This window comes from Choloepus didactylus, chromosome X (assembly GCF_015220235.1).
Source record: "Choloepus didactylus isolate mChoDid1 chromosome X, mChoDid1.pri, whole genome shotgun sequence".
Taxonomy (NCBI): Eukaryota; Metazoa; Chordata; class Mammalia; order Pilosa; family Megalonychidae; genus Choloepus; species Choloepus didactylus.
Window position 1 is genome coordinate 40,918,873 of NC_051334.1, and position 17,911 is coordinate 40,936,783.

Genomic DNA, 17,911 nt, shown 5'->3' on the forward strand with positions numbered 1-17,911 from the left:
AGGCATTCTTTTTAAGACTGGGAAAGGGAAGAGCAGAGATTGGTGATTTTCAGTATGGGAGATTGAAGCATATTTATAGGCTAAGAAAAAAACATACAGAAAGAGATTGAGGGGATGGATGATGATGATTGGAGAATTAGCCATTGGGGAGGGTATACAATGAGATCATGAGCCCAGGTTGGAGAACAAAATGAAGAAATTGGAGCAAATTTCAAATTGAAAAGAATGAACCTGGATTTGGTTAGCCAGTATTTTTAGTGGTGAAAAAAATTACTCAAATAATTTTTTGGCGGACCCAGAACAGCTAAGGAAAATGATAGCCATGTTTCTTTCTCCAGATTTTTAAAATTATCTACTGTACATAAAACTTTTTTTTAATGTAGCTGTGTGTAAAGTGGAAAACAAAAGCGAGAGACTGCTTAATCCTATGTTTTAACTTATTTTTCACATTATATATTAAAAAGTTTTGTGTTTTACCCTCACCAGTATTTGATACTATCAGCCTTAAGCCTTTTTTTTTTTTGCAAATCTGATTAGTGAAAGAAAAAACATCTCGTTCTTATAATTTTCATTTTCATGATTGCCATTGAGATTGAGAATACAGTACAGTGCAGCGATCTAGAGCTGTGGACTCCCTGAGTTAGAATCCCATTTTGCCACTTGGTACTGGTATAGGGATTTATTTTAGCTCTCTCTGCCTCCCCTTCTTTATCTATAAAGAATAATAATAAATAGTTCCTACTGCATCCATTTGTTGTGCAGATTAAAGTGCTTCAAACAGTGCCTAGCACATGAAAAGCTTTTTTTTTTTAATTCGACAGCATTAGTATTGTTTAGTGCATGTACTATTGCTGTACAAGTGTATTTCTTTTTCTGAGACTTTTCTATCCTTTGACAGTTTTTTCTATCATTTCCCTTTTTTCTTGTTTAATTTGTAATGTTTTTGACATAAATTGCAGAGTTTCTTCTACTCTACTTGCCTTTTCTTAATTTTTACAGAGACAAATCTGTTAGCCTTCTCCTTGATGTTTCTGGATTTTTCTTAGAGGAGGGTATGCTTTACAACCAGGTTTTAAACATACTCCCCTAATTTTATCGTTTTGTTGTTTACATTTACCTCATTATTCCTCCTAGAATGTATTCTTTTTTATGATATGAAGAACCCTTTACCTTTTTGGAAATGATAGAAAACTTGAAGAGGAAAGGGTCTTAGATTCAGATCTGTATTAGGGTTGGTTCTACATAACTTGGGTAAGTCCCTGCTGCTTTTATTTTTTTCCCCCTTTTTTGAGCTGTTTTATTGAGATCAATTCATACACCATATACTGCATCCAAAGTAAACAATCAGTGACTCTCAGTATAATCACAGAGTTGTGTATTCATCACCACAGTCAATTTTAGAACATTTCATTACTCTCACTCTGAAAAGAAACACCCCATAGCTCTTATACCCCCTCTCCCCTATTATTGACCCTTAGCATTGGTGTGGTACCTTTGTTACACTTGATGAAAGAATATTAAAATATTACTGTTAACTGTAGTTCATGGTTTACATTAGGTGCATTTTCCCCCATAAACCACCCCATTATTAACACCTTGTAATAGTGATGTACATTTGTTTTAGTTCATGAAATAACCACAACAGGATTCACTGTGTTAAACAGTCCCATGTTTTATCCTCTAGCTTTCCTTCTAGTGACATACATACATGACCCTAAACCTCCCCTTTGAACCACAGTCACACCCATAATTCAGTGCTGTTAGTTAACATCAAAATAATCAACTCTATCCATTTACAGCCAATCTAATTAAAAATTCTGCACAAATTACCTGCTACTCTTATTTTTAATTTTGTAAAATGGGGATAATAATACTTACCTTCTGTATTGCATGAACTGGATGTGAGAATCAAATGAGTCATGGGGGAGCACTTTGATACCTTGTACTTGACAAATGTGATTCTTCACTCACATATCTAGTGATAAATATTTGGATATTAATATTACTGAAGCAAAGGAACCCTAGGTATGCCTTATATATTATGTTGTATATTTGATCTTTAAGTGTCTTAAACCAGGTTATGATTTACAAGACTTAGAAATGAAACCTTAGCAGTGCTTGTGGGAAATATTCTAGATTATGTGCATGTATTTAAGTTTTAGGTAAATATGGACTGTTCTGGGCAAAATGGGAAGTGTGGAAGTTTCTTGACCTGGTGGCACATTAGAATCAATCCACAGGGGGTGTGGTGGATATTAAAGTATTAGTATGTAGTTCACACCCCCAAATATTATAATTTCTTCCATCTGATAAGGGGTTTGAGCATCGGTGTTTTGAAAAGCACTTTAGTGATTCCAATATATAGCTAAGTATGAGAACCACTGGTCTAATGAATATAGAATTGAGGATGTGGTGGCATTCCCCTATCTGTACACCTTTGTTGGTGAGGTTGCAAAGGAATACCCTTGTTTAAACAATTGTGGCCTGTAGCCCTGTTTTGGCGCTAGGAGTACCTGTAGCCAAAAACTTGTCAAATGTGGAGAACCAAGGTCACTTAATAAATTTGGTTGTAATGGAGGAGGAATATATAGTTTGAACTCTCTTCAAAGAAAAATTCTTCCACAGTTTTAAAGTTTGTGTTAAAACAACTTGCAAGCTTGTTTATAAAACATTTATAACGGCCTAGTACCAGTTATAAATGTTATTTGTGCAGTCTTTCCTAAGATGTTTTTAATAATCAGATTTTATTAGCTTCTTTTTCTTAACTGTACATCTTTTTACAGTGTATTTAAGGTACTAGCACATTGAAGACACTAGTAAATTGAAGACAGGTAGTTTTGTCATTCCATAATATAATCAAAATGGTAACTAAGTAAGTTCCTCGATAAGACTTTGGTGTTAGTTCCAGGAGAAAACGTGAATATTACATAATAAGGCTGTAGTTTGTATGTTTTCTTGGTATGACAGCTAGTGTAACAGTATCAGTTTATTAAGTAAAATACAGTATTAATGAAATTTCACCTTTTTACTTTCCCTTTTTGTTTATATAGCAAACCTCTAATAGATTTGCTGGTGATGTTATACATACTAAAGGTTGAACAGTTCCTTAATTCATGTTCTTTCGTGTGTAAAACAAATGTGCTTTTTTGTTGTTGTAGGTTATGCAATGGTCTCTGCAAGATGGTTTATTCTTGATTTGGAGCTTTTTAAGACTGACATATGCTGGTACTTCATCTTCTATAAGTGGACTATAATTTCTTTTCTCAAGACAACTACATAAGCAGACAAAATTGCAAAGATCTGCCCTGTGTCGAGTATGACAGCCACGACTCGTGGCTCTCCAGTAGGAGGGAATGAGAGCCAGGGCCAGGCTCCGGATGGACAGTCTCAGCCCCCCCTCCAACAGAATCAGGTAGGATGTTGAAAATACTACTATAGTTATGTTGGTATCTATACTGTGGAGTACAAATGATGGAGCCGCTCCTGAACAGTTTGTGAAATAAACATAAAATTGTTTTTTTGTTTCATTTAAGAAAGTTGAATATATACATTAACAAGAAAGCTCAAGTGCTGTAGATGGTGATGCTTGAGTATGTGTAGCCCTTCTTTTTCTGGTATCTTATACTGTCAGTCATCATTAAGTATTCAACCCTGTGTGAATTCTGGGGCAAAAGCATTAAATTATTCAGTGTAGCCTATGCTTAAGAGCATGGACTTATCATATTGCTTGTGTTAAAATGTCAGCTCTGTACCATACTACTAGCTTTATGACTCTGGTAAATTATATCACCGATAAGCCTCAGTTTTCTCATCTGTAAAATAGGGGATAATAGTAGTGTAACTGTTTCACATGGTTGTTACGAAGATCAAGTGAAATGTTTTTAAAGGGCTTGACAGTAGATTTTGGTGTCAAGGTTTTATGCTAGTCTCAAAGCTAGTAGGATAAATATTTTTCTATTCTGTGGATAAATGTAAGATTTCTGTTATTTCTTCATTAATTGTTTGAAACCATCTGGCCTAGGTTTTATTTGTAGAAAGGTTATAATTGCAAATCCAACTATTTTTTAAGTAGATGAATTCTTAATTTGTGTTCTCTCTCCTGATCACTCTTTCTAGGGTTTATCAATTTTATTAAACCCTTCCCCAAGCCAACTTTTGGCTCTGTTGTGTGGGGTTTTTTTTTTGTTTTTTTTCTTATTTATATTCTTTCTTTGTTCCTTTTATTTCCTTTGGATTTGGTTTGCTGTTCTTTTACTCATTTCTTGAGATGGAAGTGTAGATAATTGATTTCCAACCTTTTCTAATATATTACACTGAATGATAATGTAAAGAAACATGAACTCTTGTGATATGCGGCTAAAACAGTGCTTAGAGGTAAATTTATAGCACAGGTGTGTGTACCTGTGTCACAAAAATGCTGCTTACAGTTGGGAATTGATACGTTTATGTAGAATTCTGTAGATAAGTTTTTAGGCAAAAGTGGTGCTACTGTAGAATACATTTGTCATGTGAGGATAAGTTCTTATTGCTCAGCTATTATAGATGAGATATTCTGTCACAAGTATGACAGAAAAGGACTTCTTTCTGTGTGTGTCTCCCTCTTCCTCCTCCTCTCCCTCTGCCATTTTAGAGAAGTAAGTCATGTTTTAATTTTTTCTAAATGTGTCAACTTTTTAATCCCTTTTCTTCTGCAGTTCCTGCTTTTAAGACAAAATACTTAATGTATGATCACGTCTGTGGACAGAGTTTTTAAGTCTTGCCTGTATCATAAAATTTTTAGCCAGTATTTAGATTTCCTTAAACATAGAGGTTTGTGTTGGATGCCATAGATTTCTGTTTTTAAGCCAGGAGCTAATAGTTATAGGAGCTAGAGTTCCAGTATCTTGCTCTCTCCTTTCCATTTTACACTTGTAAAAGTGTTGTGCATGGAATTCTAACCTTTTTTGCAGTGGTTGTGACTTGTATAGTTTTAGATGAAAGTTCATCCTCTGCTTTAACCTTACCTTTATTTTACAGTATCCTTGATAATAATTCCTGCAACTCTTAGATTTGTAATATTCACCTTAATATTATACATCTACATTATATAGTTTCTAATAGCTCTTTAAATTTTTGAAGATGATTGGTAATTTAAAAGAATAAAGGAAGAAAAGCAAATTACATTTTTATCTACCTGTAGACTCTTTTCACGCTCCTATTCTTTACTTTTTAATTTTAGGATCTTAGTTATTTCACAAGATCTGTTGTTTTTTGAACCGAGAAGCAACAACCAAAGCATTAATCACTGCCCAACTTGGGACTCATTTTTTGTATGTGCTTTTGACATGTTGGCATAAAGGGAATTTTTTTAGAATCAATCAGCTTTTTCACTTAACATACAATATTTTTTTAAAACAATTTTTTTTTTAATTCCCACAGGAGGCAGTTTTAGGCTCTAGCTTGTAGTAAGACTCATGAAATGAACAGGGTTGGCAAAGACACTGTGAGATGAATACTCTTGGATGCTGTTGCTGGGAAGGGTGTATTAGTACAGACTTTCTGGATGGAATTTGATAATATGTCAACAGCTTTAAAGTAAATTGCTTATACTGTTGTTCTATTAATTATATTTCCAGGATCGAAGTTCAGTACAAAGATTTATGTATAAAAAGTTTCATTACTGTTCTGTTTATTTTAGCATTAAAAATTGCAAAATACTAAATGTCTTCTAATTTTAATTCATTCAATACTTTGTGACTTTTTTTTTAAAAGATTCTTAATTGGGGAAAATATTCAAATACTGAATGGAAAAGGACACAGACTTAAACAGTATAACCCCAATTTTATTGTAAATTTGTACATGTATATGGACAGTTTATCTTCATTGAATAAAGATTGGAAGGAAATAATTGAAAATGTCATTGGTGCTTATTTGTTGATGCAGTATTACTGGTGTTTTAAATTTTATTTTTATCTTTATATTTTCTGTGAAAAAAAAAATATGTACATAAAATATCCAAAGACTAGGGTTTAAAAAATAATAATAAAGCAGGCTTCCAAAGTTACATACTTCAGATACAAATGTTTCTATTGGGTTTCTAACACTGGAATTCTGTACTACAGATTTTTTTTTTTCCTTGAGACCAGTTTTATGGTACCTACACAGCGTTGTTCTCCTCCTTAGGTAAAAGTTCATCATTTTGTTGCTAATTGGCCACATAAGTTCATGTATAGACTCTGTAAGTAGAACATATTAATGGTGGTATACCTGGGTGTCTTCAAGTGTTTACTAATGCAACAATGTTTATTACACAACTGCTCAGTAGATGCTAGAATGATAGGGAGAGGACATTCTTCTCTAAAAGGACCATCAACCTAGAGTTGGTTGAAAATTCAGGAACACATCAGTTTAAAATTTAGGTTGGTTCCACTTCAAAAGAGAAAATACCACCTGCTTTCTTCTTTAAGAATAAGGGTCATAAGAGTTCATTCACCTAGTTGTGAAAATATTGTGGACATCTAGTGTGCGTGTGGAGGGGGGTGAAAGAGAAAGATGTGCTAGAAATGAGGACTGAAAGAAAATAAAGTGTAGTTATATTAGTTGCAAGTGACATGACTTATTTAGAAACCATGATGATGTGGTTTTAAATTGTTTTGATAATAGTGTGAGAGTAGGAAAATTGTGGAATAAGATTTATCTTCTTCAAATTAAAAGATAAAAGTTATAAATCAGAAACCTTTTAATCTGCAAAATGTGATATTTCATATTCGTATTATTTCTGTCATGACGGTATATAATTGAAAGTGTAAGCAGGGATGGAGTAAGATTGTGGTTAAGAATGCAAACTTTAGAATTAGACCTGGATTCTAATCCTATAGAGTTTGAGCTGTGAAACCTTGGGCTATTTACTTATTATCTGAATTTGTTTCTCATCTGTTTAGTAGCAGAATACTTCATTAGGCTGTTGGGGATTAAATGAAATTTTTTAAAAGCTCAGTAGCACAGAGACTTTTAGGAACACCATAAGCTTTCAATAATATCTTGTTTAAAAATGCACAATATTTTTACCTAATCTCTGAATTGTTAGATGTCGTACATATATTATAGAAACTTAGATCTGGAATATTTCCTTCTTAATTAAGACTTCGTCGCCTGATTCTTCCAATGAGAATTCCCCAGCAACACCCCCAGATGAACAAGGTGAAGGTGATGCCCCACCACAGCTTGAAGATGAGGAGCCTGCATTTCCGCATACTGACCTGGCAAAGTTGGATGACATGATCAACAGGTGAGTTGGTTTTGTTTTGTTTTTCGATGTGTGTAATATACAAGACAAATGACCAAGTTTCTCAGTATTGTAACTGGTAGTGAATGAAAAAAGAGAAGGAGTGGATGCAAATGTCACGGTAACAGCCATGTCTCTCCTTTAATAGCCTTAACATTTTAGTCATTGCCAAATGCTTTGTAACCCATGATTCTTAATCCAGTTATTTCTGTGGATTTAGAAAATGGAAGGGAATCTCAATGATGAGGACCCTAGCTGGTGGGTTTCTGAGCTGGAACTGTACATGCAGGTTTTCCTTTTGAGTTGATGAAGCTTTTTTCTCATTGGTATGTTGGTTGCTAGGATTGCTGGATGACTTTTTAATAATTATGGGATGGCCCTGAGGTAAACCAGGTCATGAGGAGATGGAGCCTACCCCTTGTGAACCCTTGACTAGTTAACCACTTAGCTCTTTGTTTCTGTTGATCTTCATCTCCGGGGTCAGTCTGAGTATAAATTTTCATACTTGGAGTACAAACAAGCCCCTCACCCCCAACACACACACACACCCCAATCGTCCTTTCCATATATATAAATAATCACTTGGATTATTTGGAGGAAGACTCCAAGAGAGTGAAGTTTTAAGCTGTACGGGGGGGAAGATTTGCAGAGGATAAGGGAAGAGCATGTCAAGGAACCCCATATGACTGTAGTCCTCACTGTGCCTGCTGCTAGGGAGGTATTGACGTACCCCAACCCCCGAAAAGAAAAGAAATGAAAACATACACTTTTACAGGCACTTGCCTTACTAAATTTTTTTTGTAGCATTTCACTTTCTAGAAATAGGTGAGCACTGTTAAATATATAATGGCAAAGGAAATGGAAATCCTTTACATTTAAAAAATATATATTCCTATTATGTAAGTGATAAGTATGCATTGTTAAATATAAAAATATGTAGATCAAGTTCTCTGTAATATTCCCTTTGCATACATAAATCCTAACCAAAGATTACTATTAACAATTAGGAGCATATTCTTCCAGATTATCTTTGTATTTACTATCATATATGTATTGATTTTTCTACAAATATGGGATTCTGATTTTAATACCATTTTTTAACTTGCTTTCCTCACTTAATTTACCTTGAATATTTTTTCTTATTAGTAAATATATATTTAATTCATTGATTTTAATGGTATATGGATATTTTAAAGGAATATATTGTGGTTTTGGCAGATGCCTATAGTAACAGTGTACAGTGAATTCTAGTTAAACAAAATTTGTATAAAGTTGTTTTTAATGGTTTCTGACCATTCTCTATAGCAGAGACTTCATTTCAAAAGGTTATATTGTTGCTTTTCCATTTTTGTCTGGTGGTGGTTGATTGTTGGTAAAGTGGACAAAGGACTAAGTTTGCATATTAGCACACCCTCAGGGGAAGAGATAAATACAAGTGATGTTCTTTGTGTGAATAAAGATGACAAAGGTGATAAACATTTTATCTCGTTTATACAGGTTTTCTGGTAATGGAGTGTCTTTTATCAAACAGGAGTGTTTGGGAGTTTTGCCAGTGCTTAGTACAGGGATTAAGGGATAGATGGAAGATGACTTTTCTAGGGAGCAGTCTGTGAGTGGGTGGTGCTCAGGAAGAAGAGATAGGAAAAGGATAGACCCCTATATGGCTGGGCTGACATTGGGATGATAGAAAACATCACCTGAGTATATGCTACATCCTTGTTTGAGGGAGGAAGGTACCTTTGGAGTCACAGAGACTTAGAAATCCATGGCTTACTTAACCTGCGGGAAAAGTTGATAAATGTCCTGTGGTGAATTGAGGCAGAGATCAATCATTTGCTGCCTAAATGTTTTCTTCTTTGTGAAGAAGTTCAAGACAACTAAGAGGTTCATCCTAATGTCTCCTCTAGCCTGAATCCTAAAAAAGCCCTTTCCTATGAACTTTAACAATAGGTTTCCATTTAATTAATATTTGCTTATTGTAGCTTTATATTCTATAGTAATTAAAATAATTGAAATTTATTCCCCTATTATTGCTATGTCTTTTGTGTGGCAGTACCTTAAAAAAATCCTATTTGTAGAGACAACAGATGGTGCTTAGTTCCACAAAGCAGATATTCTGCCAACCTTGTTGTTTTGATATTTTAATGTTATTTTAATATTAATATTTAATATTTTCATAATGGAGCTAAGTGAGTAATTATAATTAGTAACCCATTTATAGTGTCTCTTTTGGTGCACAACCAATAAGCATCTTTTTATTTTATAAAAACTCAGGCCTCGATGGGTGGTTCCAGTTTTGCCGAAAGGGGAATTAGAAGTGCTTTTAGAAGCTGCTATTGATCTTAGTAAAAAAGGTAAGTTTAGATATTGTTATGCTTTCCATAATGTATGCTACTAGATCCCATCTCAGTTCATCCCTGCAGACTTTTGTTTTCCTATTATAAACACATATATATTCCTAGCCTAGAACATCTAACTAAGCTTACTTGGTATGGTTTATGATGTATACCTAGAGCGATGTTTCATAACCTTTGGGGACAGCCTTCAATTGTGTTGTGAATGCTGGTGTTACATGTAGAATTGTAGTAGATCTGTATTTTTTAGGAGTAGATCCAGTGTTTAATCAGATTCTCAAAGGGTTTGTTACTCAAAGGTTAAACTTTTTTAGATAGGACCTAATATGTTATGAGATAATGCACATAAAATAACATTTTACAATTATTAAAGTACTCTGTGGGTAATGTAGACTTAAGATGTACCTGTATTTCTTTTTTTTTTTTTTTAATGTATATAACATAAGCCATTTCTAGGTTGATATGTGCTGTGTTAATCTGCAAATTATTTACACTTGTCCTTTGCTTTACTGAAATGCCAGTGACTCAAAGGATATGTGGCTCTTTATACCTTGTAGAATCTTCATCCATTATCCTTTGGGTGAAAGTTGCCATTTCATTAATACTGTTTTTAAAAGTAAACTGTTTACCTTGAATGTTTAATTTTTGTTTTTAATACCCAGAAAAAGTTTGATTTTTCTATAAAAGAAAAAAAAAGACTTGAAAGATGAGGTTCCATGGTTCTCTCTCTCTTTTTTTTTTAAATAAACGCCAATAAAAGGAATCTGGTATATTTTCTGAGTTCAGAAGTAAAAGCTTAATTAGTCATTTTTTCCAATGACTTTCGTCTAACTTTAGGTGCAGTTGAATTCTCTTAACAGAATAGTAAAATTCTCTGTTGTAGTACTATTGTACTATTCTCATTTTTATGGCATTGGAGGTTAAAATAAATGGCAATAACTTTTCATTTTCTTAAGTTTGGTAGCCATGGATGTGTTTTAAATATCACCATTGAAATAGATGATTGTCAAAATTAACATCTTTAGTACCTTGCTTAAGTCTGTCTCCATAGCAAGGGTAACAGAGTTACTTGTCTTACGGTAATTACCTCCCTTCATTTAAAGTAGGTGTCTTTATACTTTCTTAATCTTATGAGAATAATTTAGTAAACCATGAAAATATGTTATTAGACTGCAATTGTTTGGGGCCTCTTGAATTTCTTTTGTTCATTTACTCATTTACTCAACAGTTCAGCAATTGTTTGAAGACTTCTGTGCTAGGCATGTTCTAGGTCCTGATAATACAGATGATAAATAAAAAACAGATAATGGTATTTTATTAAATAGCATTGACACTTGGTGGGCATGTATCGTTTTGCAGGGGTTTTCCCTCCATATTTCTTTTCTGGGACCATGGTTCATTTTAGGCAAGGTTTAAGTTTTTTTTTTTTTTTAAGTATAGAACTGGGTTTTAAGTGCCATCCATTTTATAGTCTCAAAATCAAATAATTCTTTGGTATACAAATTGAATAGTTGTTCATTTTGTCATTAGGAGTTACAGGTTTTCTTTGTTTGAAAGCAAATGGCTCTGTAGCCTTTTTGAAATTAGATGAAATTAAAGATGTTAAGAAACGTAGGTGCTGAGATTGTGAAAGAGACTTATGAAAGGAAGACAAGACCGAATTCCTCTCATTCAATAAAAACACTGGTATAAGAATATTAATGCTGACTGGGTGATTTATGACCAAAATAAGATTTTTAAAATAATTTTAAAATGTTGCCTTTTAAGTTTTAAAGTTTATTTTCAGGGAGTAAAATGCCATTAAGTGTTTAGATTCCCTATCACAGGGTACTGTAACCATTTTGTGTTGAAGGTCTGATATAATTTGGAACATTCTTAATTTGTCTTAATATTTCTTGGTTTAATGTAGTTTTGTACAATCAAGTATTTTTAAAAACGCATCAAAGACTATTTTTCTGTTTCTGAATCAAGTTATCTTTTAACGTATAAGAACTTCGAGATGTTAATACTTGTTTACAGTATAATTAAGTTACCTTCTTGACCTATTAAAATAATGCTGAGTCTTTTTTCCAAAGCTACTTTGCATTTGTTAGTGGTCAGTGAACGGTTGCCAAATATTTATTACCTTGTGTCCTGTAATTGGACATTGTAAAACAGCCAGAGACATTTTTATTTGCATTTATTTTTCTCCCCTTTTCTTAGGCCTTGATGTTAAAAGTGAAGCATGTCAGCGATTTTTTCGAGATGGCCTAACAATATCATTCACTAAAATCCTTACAGATGAGGCAGTGAGTGGCTGGAAGTTTGAAATACATGTGAGTCTCACCTTTCATTTTAGAAATCAGATTTACATGGTTATGTTTGTGGGTGGTTTTTAAATGTGTATATAGACACATACATAAATATATATAATGTATATTTGGTCTATTAAATCAAAGAGTATAATTATAAACTGAGAGACTTTTTTTTTTTTTTTTTTTTTTCTTTTTAAATAAATTATGGCCTCAGTTGAAGGCAGCATGGACATTTAGAATGAGCATGAGATTTAGAGTTAGAAAACTTTGGTTTAAACTGTCTCCTGGGTTCTCAAGTGCCTTGTGATCTTAGGCAAGTCATCATAATTCATCAAATATACAATGCTATTAATTGTAAAAAGCACCTCTATTTTATGTACCGCCAAGGAAGAAAAACATCCAAGATGAGAAATCTAATAATACATCTGGGACAGAGTCAGTGTAAAGTAAATGAGAAATGAATTCACCATACAGAAAGGGACAGCAAAGAAACATGTATTTCTCAACCTTGGAGGGAGAAAAAAAAATCTGGACATTTAAACCACAAGCCAGTATTCAAACAGTTTTGTAGTCCAAATTCATGTTTGGACATAACAAAAAAGCTATGTTTTGTCTTTTGTTTCTACTCCTGTTAAGTTTTTCTTTGTTTAAATATTTAAAGTCTGGCAGTCAAATCACCTTTCCTCCCTTTTATAACAGAGGTGTATTATTAACAATACCCATCGCCTGGTGGAGCTGTGTGTGGCCAAGCTGTCCCAAGACTGGTTTCCACTTCTAGAACTTCTCTCCATGGCCTTAAATCCTCATTGCAAGTTCCATATCTACAATGGTACACGTCCTTGTGAATCGGTTTCCTCAAGTGTTCAGTTGCCTGAAGATGAACTCTTTGCTCGTTCTCCAGACCCTCGATCACCAAAAGTGTGTTGGTTTGTTATTTTCAAAATCAGATACTACAGTTATTTTCTTCTGCCACAGAACTTTAAATGATCTGAACATCCCACTAACATGTTGAAGAATTGTTTCATATTAGTCTTAAAGGGATTCTGCATTATTTTGTTTTTCGGATTCTTTATTTTTTACGGAAGCTGTGTTTTTTTGTTTGTTTCTACTCCTGTTAAGTTTTTCTTTGTTTATTTAAAGTCTGGCAGTCAAATTGACTTTAGGATTTTAAATGAAAATACACAAAACTGGAAGCCTTTTCCATAGCCATGGCATACCTGTTCAGTGCTTATGGCCTTCTTTCTTAACTTTCTTCACATATATTCAGTCCTCTGTCTTCTGCCTGGCCCCTTTGAATAATAGTCATAAGTAGGGTTAGTAGGAAATAGACCATATTTTTCCTTTGAAATAGCAGTAGAGGGGGAGAGTACTTCTTTGAACCAGGATTCAGGTGTTGATTTTTAAGGCCATGATCATTTCAGACATTCTAAGATTTTTGACCCCATAATCAGGTGTATCATATAAATTCCTCATAATAATGTCATAAAAGTAAAATTACAGTAATTATAAATGAGAGCAAAACAGTAAGATTTTCAAATCTCACTGGATATAAAATATCTCTAAATATCAAACTTTTCCAATATAAATCCTGTATGTCAGTTAAACAAAGTATGCACATTAAAAAATGTGTCCCCAAGCTGTACTGCTTTTAATAAATGTTAAATAATTAACAATATGTAATTTTTAAATTTTAGAATTTAGGGAGATGGTTTTTAATGTTGTGAGTCTTATTAAAAGCAAAAAGCCAGATGGGAAAATTCGAAGTCATACAAAGCTCAGTTCATCCTGTTAAAAGATAACATCGTCAAAATGCATTGAATTTCAAGCTGAGATTTTCAGCTGTCTCCCAGGGTTCATGTTATTGCCACTAGATGGCTTCTTATTGCTTCAGTAAATGGAATTACTATCTAGATAATGGCAATCTTCGAAGTATCTGTTCCTGTATTTCTTTTTTTAGTTCAATTTTATTTTTTGCTCTGTGGGTCAGTAATAATGTCTATCTTAAGGAGACTCACAGAGAACAATTTAAGATGGCTAAATGCAAAGTTTAAAGATTTTTTATATCTCTGTTTTTGAAGCCTAGTTCTTCTTGCTATTGAACTTATAAAATATGGTAACTGTAAGTGTACATAGCCTTTCAAACCTTTATCAAGAGTACAGTTTTTTATAAAAAGCCCAAATTAGGGTTGTGAATCAAGGAGAAACATATTCCATGGAGTTAATTATTTACTTCCTATTGAAATCAGTGAAATAATGTATTTTATAGTATTGCTAGCAGGTCTTCTAAAAGTGTTAAAAAGAAAAATTGATTAAAAGATAGATAGGGCAGAATTTTCAACTGTGACCCTGGTTGGATTTAGGCACCATGATATAATGAAGGAACTAAGGGATATGTAAATGCATACATATATAAACCTTTTATTTTTAAATAGTTTCAAACTTAAAGGACAGTTTAAAAAATACTACAAACCCCATACAGGGGATGCCAACATAGCCATGCCCCCAGATAACCAGATGTACCAACTTTAACATTTTGCCACATTTGCCAAACCACTCTCAATCCATTGTACTGAACACTTGAGTGTAGGTTGTATGCTATATGTCATACTCCTTGAATACTGAAGACTGCCATATACATTTCCTAAGAACAAGGATATTCACTTATGTAACCACCTTAAGTGCAGTTATCAAGTTCCAGAAATTTAACATTGATACAGAGCTTACAGTCTACATTCCAATATTTTTCATATGTCCTAATGTCCTTTAGAGCTTTTCTTCCTCCCTTGCTGCATCCCATTCAGGACCATGTATTGCATTTGTCACCGTCTCTTGAATTGCTTTCTTTCTTTTCTTTTTTAATTATGGGAGCACATGTACAATATAAACTTTCCCATCTCAACCACTTCCAAGCGTACCATTCAGTGGGATTAATCACATTGACAATATTGAGGTACCCTTACCACTGTCCATTACTAAATTTTTCTCATCTTTCCAAACAGAAACCGTATGCTAATTATGCATTGACTCTCCATTCTCCCTTCCCCCCAGCCCTGGCCCACTTGTATTCTACTTTGTCTCTATGAGCTTGCGTATTCTCTCATATTTTCTTTGTAATTACCATGGGGCTTAGGTTTCACGTCCTAAATGTACAACAATCTCGTTTGCTTTGATACCAATTTAACTTGTCATGTACACAAACTATATTCCTATACACCTCTGCCCCGCCCCCCCTATGTAGTTCTTGTCACCAATGACATGTCTATACATTGAGTCCCAAACCACTGATTTCTCGTTACATTTTATGCATTTGCCTTTTAGATCCTGTAGAAAGTAAAAAGTGGAGTTACAAACCAAAAACTGTAGTCCTGGCATGTAATTTACTCATCTCATTTCCCTCACTAGAGGTCTTGATTTTTTATTTCTTCAAGTGACTTCAGTCTATTGCCTAGTGTCCTTTCCTTTTAACCTGCAAAACCCTCTTTCGCATCTCTTGTACATATCTAGTGGTGATAAATTCCCTCAGCTTTTGTTTACCTGGGAATGTCTTAATCTCCCCCTCATTTTTTTTTTTTTTTTTTCATTTTTATTGAGATTGTTCAGATACCATACAATTATCCAAAGATCCAAAGTGTACAATCACTTGCCCTGGGTACCCTCATACAGCTGTGCATCCATCACACTTAATTTTTGTTCAATTTTTAGAAACTTTTCATTACTCCAGACAGGAAATAAAGTGAAAGATGAAAAGAGAAAAAAAGAAAAGGAAACTCTAAACCTCCCCTGTCCCTAACCAACCCCCCTCAATTGTTGACTCCTAGTATTGATATGGTACGTTTGTTACTGTTTATGAAAAAATGTTGAAATACTACTAACTGTAGTATATAGTTTGTAATAGGTATATAGTTCTTCCCTATATGCCCCTCTATTATTAACTTCTAATTGTACTGTCATACATTTGTTCTGGTTCATGAAGTGATTTCTAGTATTTGTACAGTTGATCATGGACATTGCCCACCATAGGATTCAGTTTTATACATTTCCGTCTTTTGACCTCCAACTTTCCTTCTGGTGACATATATGACTCTGAGCTTCCCCTTTCCACCTCATTCACACACCATTCGGCGCTGTTAGTTAGTCTCACATCTTGCTACCAACACCCCTGTTCATTTCCAAACATTTAAGTTCATCCTAATTGAACATTCTGCTCATACTAAGCAAGAGCATCTACATTTCTTCCACAAGGCAGGAGGGAGAGTCATAGAAGGTAGAGAGGCAAAAGAAAGAGGAAACAAAAAAAATGACAGCTAGGAAGCAGCAAAAGGAAAAATAACCTTAAATCAAAGTGGAATAAAGAATCAGACAATACCACCAATGTCAGGTGTCTAACATGCCTCCCCTATCCCCCCCTCTTATCTGCATTCACCTTGGTATATCACCTTTGTTACATTAAAGGAAGCATAATACAATGATTCTATTAGTTACAGTCTCTAGTTTATGCTGATTGCATCCGTCCCCCAATGCCTCCCCATTTTTAACACCTTGCAAGGTTGACATTTGCTTGCTCTCCCTCGTAAAAGAACATATTTGTACATTTTATCACAATTGTTGAATACTCTAGATTTCACCAAGTTACACAGTCCCAGTCATTATCTTTCCTCCTTTCTTGTGGTGTCTCACATGCTCCCCATCTTCCTCTCTCAACTGTATTCATAGTTACCTTTGTTCAGTGTACTTCCATTATTGTGCTACCATCTCCCAAAATTGTGTTCCAAACCACACACTCCTGTCTTCTATCACCCTGTAGTGCTCCCTTTAGTATTTCCTGTAGGGCAGGTATCTTGTTCACAAAGTCTCTCATTGTCTGTTTGTCAGAAAATATTTTGAGCTCTCCCTCATATTTGAAGGACAGCTTTGCTGGATACAGGATTCTTGGTTGGTGGTTTTTCTCTTTCAGTATCTTAAACATCACACCACTTCCTTCTTGCCTCCATGGTTTCTACTGAGAGATCCGCACATAGTCTTATTAAGCTTCCTTTGTATGTAATGGATTGCTTTTCTCTTGCTGCTTTCAGGATTCTCTCTTTGTCTTTGACATTTGATAATCTGATTATTAAGTGTCTTGGCGTAGGCTTATTCATATCTCTTCTGTTTGGAGTACGCTGCGCTTCTTGGATCTGTAATTTTATGTCTTTCATAAGAGATGGGAAATTTTCATTAATTATTTCCTCTATTATTGCTTCTGCCCCCTTTCCCTTCTCTTCTCCTTCTGGGACACCAATGATACGTACATTATTGTACCAATGATACGTACATTATTGTACATTATTGTACCATCCATTCATCATACACATCCTTGACTTTCCGGAGATGTTGCTCATATTTTTTCATTCTTTTCTCCATCTGCTCCTTTGCGTGTAGGCTTTCAGGTGTTTTGTTCTCCAGTTCCTGAGTGTTTTCTTCTGCCTCTTGAGATCTGCTGTTGTATGTTTCCATTGTGTCTTTCATCTCTTGTGTTGTGCCTTTCATTTCCATAGAGTCTACTAGTAGGTTTTTTGAACTTTTGATTTCTGCCGTATACATGTCCAGTGCTTCCTTTACAGCCTCTATCTCTTTTGCAATATCTTCTCTAAACTTTTTGAATTGATTTAGCATTAGTTGTTTAAATTCCTGTATCTCAGTTGAAGTGTACGTTTGTTCCTTTGACTGGGTCGTAACTTTGTTTTTCTTAGTGTAGGTTGTAATTTTCTGTTGTCTAGGCATGGTTTCCTTGGTTATCCAAATCAGGTTTTCCCAGACCAGAACAGGCTCAGGTCCCAGAGGGAAGAAATATTCAGTATCTGGTTTCCCTGTGGGTGTGTCTTAGAAAATTGCTCCACCCTTTGATGCCTCGGGTCACTGTGCTTTTCTGCCCAGCAGGTGACGCCTGTTAGCCTATAATTCTTGACTGGTGTGAGGAGGTATGTCCGTGTTCCCCAGGCTCTGGGGTCTGGTTCTGAAT

At 34.4% G+C, this 17,911-nt stretch overlaps 1 protein-coding gene across 5 annotated transcripts in view; it reads left to right on the forward strand.

Annotated features, from left to right (window-relative positions):
* Positions 1-17,911, forward strand: part of USP9X (ubiquitin specific peptidase 9 X-linked) — a 144,987-nt gene that overhangs the window by 38,862 nt on the left and 88,214 nt on the right. For all 5 annotated transcript variants that reach the window (XM_037822178.1, XM_037822181.1, XM_037822180.1 and 2 more), the window contains exons 3-7: positions 3,159-3,412; positions 7,123-7,268; positions 9,540-9,619; positions 11,822-11,934; positions 12,613-12,831. In XM_037822178.1, the coding sequence (XP_037678106.1) occupies positions 3,317-3,412; positions 7,123-7,268; positions 9,540-9,619; positions 11,822-11,934; positions 12,613-12,831 (654 nt within the window). In that variant the 5' untranslated portion in view covers positions 3,159-3,316. The remainder of the gene's footprint in view (positions 1-3,158; positions 3,413-7,122; positions 7,269-9,539; positions 9,620-11,821; positions 11,935-12,612; positions 12,832-17,911) is intronic.